This window comes from Corvus brachyrhynchos, unplaced genomic scaffold (assembly GCF_000691975.1).
Source record: "Corvus brachyrhynchos isolate BGI_N302 unplaced genomic scaffold, ASM69197v1 scaffold114, whole genome shotgun sequence".
NCBI lineage: Eukaryota > Metazoa > Chordata > Aves > Passeriformes > Corvidae > Corvus > Corvus brachyrhynchos.
The window spans coordinates 2,456,291-2,463,132 of record NW_008238337.1 but is presented as its reverse complement, the minus strand read 5'-3'; the positions used below and the strand labels follow the sequence as shown (position 1 = coordinate 2,463,132).

At 39.2% G+C, this 6,842-nt stretch overlaps 1 protein-coding gene across 1 annotated transcript in view; it reads left to right on the top strand.

Annotated features, from left to right (window-relative positions):
• The window catches only part of ATP6V0A2 (ATPase H+ transporting V0 subunit a2), a 15,739-nt gene that overhangs the window by 1,219 nt on the left and 7,678 nt on the right, over window positions 1–6,842 (top strand). The window contains exons 2-9 of the mRNA XM_017734704.1: window positions 1,178–1,256; window positions 2,237–2,334; window positions 3,152–3,289; window positions 3,624–3,724; window positions 4,393–4,519; window positions 5,288–5,370; window positions 5,716–5,809; window positions 6,126–6,353. Coding sequence (XP_017590193.1) covers window positions 1,178–1,256; window positions 2,237–2,334; window positions 3,152–3,289; window positions 3,624–3,724; window positions 4,393–4,519; window positions 5,288–5,370; window positions 5,716–5,809; window positions 6,126–6,353 — 948 coding nt within the window. The remainder of the gene's footprint in view (window positions 1–1,177; window positions 1,257–2,236; window positions 2,335–3,151; window positions 3,290–3,623; window positions 3,725–4,392; window positions 4,520–5,287; window positions 5,371–5,715; window positions 5,810–6,125; window positions 6,354–6,842) is intronic.

Below are 6,842 nucleotides of genomic sequence, written 5' to 3'. Positions count from 1 at the left end.
GTATGGCCCGTCCTTGTGTGGCATTCGCTTAAAAGCAGGATCAAAGAATTGTTAGGGTTGGAAAGGATCTCTGGAGATCCCAGTCCAACCCCCTGCCGAGGCAGGGTCACCCAGAGCAGGTGACTCAGGATCCCGTCCGGGTGGGTGGGATGAGTGATGGGAAGTCAGTGTGGAGCCCCGGCCTCCCCGACGCTCTCGGGAGGAATGCTTTGGGATGGCTGTGTCCCATCTTTCTCATAGAAGTAGCTTAAACTTGGGGTTATTTGCAGCAGGATCCCATGGGAGAGCCCCTGCCCCGCCTTCAGCCTGAGTGTGTGTGCACAGCTAATGGATACACCTGCCCCACTGACAGACCGGCAGAAACACCTGCTCTGTGGGTTTATTGATCACAGGTTCCTGTTCCTGGAGGGGCAGTACACCTTGGAGGAAACTGCCTGCCTAACATAAGGTTGGGTTGGGCAATAATTAGCCTTGTCTCTGCGTTGTCTCATCATAATTATATGGTCTTTGCTTGCTGACTGAGACTTCAGAATTTCTTCCAAATATACACTAGAAATGTAGCTGGCAAAATCTTTGCAGGGAAAGCTGGGAGGACTTAAATTAACAGCTAGTTAGTAAATATGGCAGGGAGGAGGAGGCAGATCTGTAAGAATTATTACATGAGTGTATGTTTAATATTTTGATGATGTCATTCTAGTTACCTGATACATCATTTATTGTAGAAATAATGCATTAGTGGTTCTGATTTCATAGCTGGATAAGTAGTCATTTGCACATTGCACATTCATATTATGGGAATGTATGTAAAATGTAATAGTTCAAACAGACTGTGGAAAGGCATCACAACAAATTTGTAGAAATGTTTGTTAATAAACTTGTTAAACAATATTTTAAAACTGTACAAATAAGATTAGGAATGTTTTTTTCCAGTAGATCTTGTTATTTTGTTGTTTGATTAAAGCTACCCAATGGCATGGATAATTCTGCTTTAATAAAACCAGCTCTGCTATTTGAAGACTTTGTAATCTTTTTAGGTTTTTGTGCCTTCTCAGCAGAAAAGCACTTAGAGCACAGAGCTCATGCAAATTGTCTCCAGGAAGTTGCAGGAACAGCTGTGGTTTTTTAGAGGTGGTTACTATTTCAAATCCCTAATAAGCATTTTGTCCTTCTCCTTCAGCTTAACCCAAATGTAAGTGTATTTCAGAGAAAATATGTGAATGAAGTGAAGAAATGTGAAGAAATGGAAAGAATACTTGGTGAGCTTTATTTTCATGTCTGCCCTTTCTCACCTGTGGTATTACTAGAGTGGCACTACTGTCAGGTACGGGGTTTTTTTAACCTTCCCAGGTTTTGTGAGCTGTGAAATTTACTTACACCAAATATAGATTTGGTGGGGTTTTTTAAGCTCAGAAGTAAAGAACAGTTGCTAATGTGTTGCTGATAAATAATTGAGGCCATTTCAGTACTGACTGCTTAAAACCCTGCTGGGAAAATGGAAGCTTTGCTGTAAGATATTCCCCGTTTTTTCATATTGTGTAACTCAATACTGTTGATTTTCCAAGCACCCTCAAAAATACCTCAAGTTATTAATTGTGTTCTCATGGTAATTAATGAATAGAGAAGGTATGCAGAGCGTTACAGCCAAGATGCAGATGTCTTCAGTGTATCCTGAGGAAAAGTTACAATTGAAGGATTCCTTTTATTGGAATCTCCCATCAGAGGCATGTGCTGGTCATGCCAAACCATCCCAGCAGCTATTTTGGCAATCTCCCTGCCCAATGTGAGTTGCATTTGTTGTCAAGGTTGCTTAAGCCACTTTGTTTGAACACTTTTTATTCCAAACATGGGTCAGTGAGCAGCAAGTCTGTTTCTGGCAGAAAGGGAAAGAATTGCACGATTAGCAGAAAGTGGTATCGTGCAGCAACAACGAGGTTCTGTGAAATGGTAAAAGCTTCTTAGAAAATACTTGTTGGGAAAGAGAAGCCTCTGAAGTTTGCTTGCTTCTGCAGACTTCCAACACAGGAATAGTTAGCGTGTTTTATCCCCACCACTCTTTCTTTGTTTTTGAAGACTTCTGTGCGTGCATTGTTGCTAAAATGAATGAATAAAATAGCCAGGGCCTGATGCTGCAGTGTGATCAGCACCATCAACAACAGCTGAAGGTCAACTATGCAGCACTCTAGGAAGTGTAGGCAATGCAGCTTCCTTTCTGATTCTATTTTTCTTCTCACTCCAGGGTATTTAGTACAAGAAATTAAAAAAGCAGATATTCCACTTCCTGAAGGAGATGTTGCTCCTCCTGCCCCCTTGCTGAAACACATTTTAGAAATCAAGGTAACTTCCACTAAACCAGATGCCAAAGTCTTAATTTCAGGCTTAATGACTTACTATCTTATTACTTATGACTTAAATTACCGGGGTGTGGCGGGGGGGCAGAAGCAGAAGATTTGTTTTTCTTTTTGTCTGATTCCTTGCTGCCACTGTTACTTCAAAGCCAGTGAGGTTTTGGTATTAGCACAAAATTCCTGTGAAAGGATCAAAGCAAACTCAGGAGGTGGGCAGTCATCCGCTGTATTTTGATGGATTGGCACATTATACTGTTCCAGGCAAATTATCTTTAGGTGTAGTCCCTCAGCCTCATTTATTGCTTTGGGACTTATCTAAGGCTCTTTGTGCATCCAAAATTTCCAGATGTGTGGGATTTTTACTTGCCCAAGGCTCTGCAGGTGCTGGTCACACAGCAAAACGTGGTGCTGTGTTCTCTGAATGCTTTTTCTGGTGTTGCATTTGATATAGAAGCTTGTAAAGCACAGATGTAATTTTGAATAACATTCTGTTTTGTTGTAATTCTGTTAAAAGAATAAATGAGGTATCTTCCACCCTGTGCTATCTGCAATTCTAATTCCAGGTCTGCTTTATTTTGACACAAATTAGGAGCAGAGCAGCAGACTGAACAGATACCAGTGGAGGATCAAGTGTACTCAATACACAGCAGTCTTAGGCAGACCGAGGGATAAAACCTATGGAGCTTTAGTTAATTAAGAAATGGGAAACGCCTATCATTGTGTCAAATTAATATGTGCTGAAAATGAATCCTACTCTGTTTTCCAAAATCCTGTAACTGATTCTGTATCTTTACTCTGTGTCTTAGGAACAGCTGCAGAAGCTGGAAACAGAATTGAGGGAAGTAACTAAAAACAAAGAAAAATTGAGGAAAAACCTGCTTGAACTGACAGAATACAAGTACATGTTACAGATCACACAGAATTTTGTCAGGAGAACACCTGAGGTACTGCTTGGGGTGTTTGACAGGGATTGTTGTTGTGTGGCATTTTTGTGAGTTTCTCTGTTGAATAGTTTGCAAATGAAGGTGTAGTTGTGTTATTTTGGTGCCTAAGTCATGCTAAGAAATTTTCAGTGTAATTTTGAAGCACTGACTATAATTGCTAAGAGCAGTGCACTTGAGATCCCAGGATCTCTCTGTTGCCTGAATTGAACACGGAAACGAGTTTTGTATTTTTAACTAAACAATTTATTAATTACCTTTTCTTCCTTAGAATAATAACGGAATGAGGTTTTTTTTCCCCTGAAAGCTATGCATGTTCTTTCTTTTTATTTGCAAGTATGAATCCCATTTACATGGAAATTTTGAAGAATTCCAGTCTGTGGAAAATGAGCCGTTGGTGGATTACAACCGCACGCACAGATTGAGTGCCTCGCTGGGGTGGGTATGGCATGTGCTGTTTCAGAATTGCTTCGTGGGGGGCTGTAAAGAATGGGTTGTTCTCTTAAAAGATGGCCTGTAGTGATTTCAGACGTGCCAGTTTTAGACACGACAGGAGTCTGGCCCCAATGTACCTTTGTAACAAACCCAGATTATTTGAAGAGATAAACAGGACAGCGCCCAAAAAAGCTGTCACAAAGCTTCTATGAAACCAAGGACGTGTGTAAAGGAAAATCTCTAAATCAGTACTTCCTGCTACTGTTTAAACTGTTTTTCTATGATAAACACACAGTGTTTTAATCACCTGGCAGTGTCAGTTGTAAATGTAACATTAATTGTGTTGCCTTTGAAATGTTGAATGGCTACTGCTGTCTATGGCATTGTTATGAGAGGGTATCGTGCCAAGGAAAAATAAGGAACCTCACTATCACATAAATAACCAGTTAGATGTATTGTAGTTGTGTGCTCAGGTCTGTACTCTGTTCATTTTGCAAATAAAAATTTTATACACAAACTGGTATTTTCTGTACCAGTTGCTTCCTGTTCAGGGTGATGCTTCCTTCCTTAGCCATGGCAGATATTAAATTATTTTGGTGATGTACTCTGAATTAAAAATTTTTTTTTCTTGTAAGTTTTATCTTACGTTCCAAATTTTTCCTTTTCCATAGATTCATATCTGGGTTAGTTCACATAGCAAAGATTGAAGCATTTGAAAAAATGCTGTGGAGAGTCTGTAAAGGCTATCCCTTTCTTACATATGCAGAGTTGGATAAGGCTCTGGAAGATCCAGATACAGTGAGTAAACATTGTAATGATCAGTTTATTTTGTTTGTACTTTTCATATGATTTGGAAGAATTGCTGCTCAGGTCTGTCTGCAGTGAATGGAAATGATTTCCCAGTGCTCTTGGAGGAAAAACTATTCTGAAGTATTAGAATTTGTAAGATTTTAAATTTGAGGTTGTAGAAGTGGCAATTGATTTGTTGTGGTTCAGCTTGAGGAGGGCAGAACTTTATTGTGGAATAGTGGTGACTTTATGATTGGCCACCTTGATCAAAATACGTGGCATAAATGGCTGCTTGGATATTTATTAACTAGGTCTGTACAGTGCATTGCCTTTTAATGGCCATTTCACTTGTTCATTCAGTAGTTAAGACAGAGTCAAGTACAGCTAGTTCTCTGTGAAGTTTTTCCTGTGAACTTATAAAATTCATTTTTTATAAATCAGCAATTATGGCAGCCTAATCTGTCACTTTTTTTTCTCGCTTGGATTCTAATTTGTTGCCTTTTAAAAAATACTCTTTTCTTAGTAAGAATTCTGACCTAGTAAAATACAACGTTTCTTTGATTTTCCCTGGAAACTTTTTCTGTTTTTTTCTAATATTGAAAAAAAGAGAGATATTGACACAGTTGAATTTTATTGTTTAATTTTCACTAAAGTGATAATGCTACTAACACAGCTTTTTCTTATTGTTCAGCTTTGTTATTTAGCTCTATAATTATGTCATGGTGGAGTTGCTGGTTAAAACAAACTTCATCAACTTTACTTCTTATGGTTTTTTAGGGTGAAACCACAAAGTGGGCTGTTTTTTTAGTGTCCTATTGGGGTGAACAAATTGGCCAAAAAGTTAAGAAGATTTGTGACTGGTAAGAAGTAAAACTAATATATGTAATTTCTTCATACCTGGGTTATTTTCTAGTTGTTTTTTTTCCCTGCACCCCTTTCTTGTAAGTGTTGATTTTCAGACAAGGTTTTTGAAGTTAAATTTGTTCCTCCCCTTGTTGCATCCAGCTCTATAATTACGCAGTGTACAAATAAACATGTGAGTCATTTCTCTTGCACTCTTTACTAAGTACAGCCGAAATAATTCCTCTGAGTTGAATCTGTTCTGTGGTTATTGAGTGGTGTGTTGCAGATTTGACTGTGGCAGGGGGTTGTGTGATGTGTTTTGGTGGAGTTTGGTCATTTAACACAAACCTGTGTTCCTGCAGCTATCGCTGTCACGTGTTCCCCTACCCAGACACCACTGAGGAGCGCCAGGCAGTGGTCGAAGGACTCAATGTTCGTATTCAGGATCTCGAAACAGTGAGTAGAGGACAGATTTCCTTTTGCTGGAGATGTTGCAGCATAGGAAATCCTTTGATGAATCACAGTGTTAAATACATGTTTCTAACATACATAAAGCTTTGGAGCTGATGTGACAGTAAGTTGTGTCCCTGGTCTCATGTTGCACGTATCTGTTAAACCTCACAGCATTTGGCATTGACTTCTGTTTTCAGCAGAGGTTTGCTTGCCCTCCTAAAACCATGCCTAGCACTGGACACGTACAAGGTGCTCTTGCTGTGGTCAGCACAACCACTGTCACATTCTCAGTGAAATCTTTGGTTTTTCTCAAACAAAGGTGCTGAATAAAACTGAGGAATACTTGCGCCAGGTCTTGTATAAAGCATCAGAATCTATCTATACTTGGGTTATCCAAGTGAAGAAGATGAAAGCCATTTACCACGTCCTCAACCTGTGCAGTTTTGATGTCACAAATAAATGTTTAATTGCTGAGGTTTGGTGTCCAGTGGCTGATCTCCAGAATTTGCGCCATGCGTTGGAGGAAGGCTCAGTAAGTCACCTGAATGCTCACTGATGTTAAAGCTTTTGTCTTGAACTAACTGTACAGATAAGGAAAGAAAATAACTATTAACAGTAGACTAAAAGTAGGCACAGGCAGATCTGGGCCTCTGTATAAAACAAATTTTTTATAAGAAGGGCCTTTATTTTGTGTTGTGTGTGGTGGGGTTTTTTTTCCTTGAATAACTGTTTTGTTGGACTTGAGTTCAGCTGGGCTCGCAGTGCTGTTTGCAGTCATGGAGAATGTGCCAGTTCGTTTGTGTTGGGTTTTGTATTATAAGAGAGAATTTATAATAACAAATCTTTGTTTTATAATACTGACTGATGAGTCTCATCTGATCCTTGATATGAAGTAAGAATTAGAACACTGTGCATAATAGTTTTAGAGGGGGCACAAAGGGATAAATGTTAAACTTGGGGCTTAATTTAGTGGTATTTTGGGATCAGTGAAATTGCTGATAGAGCAAATGTTTTCACTTTGATTAGATTAACAGAG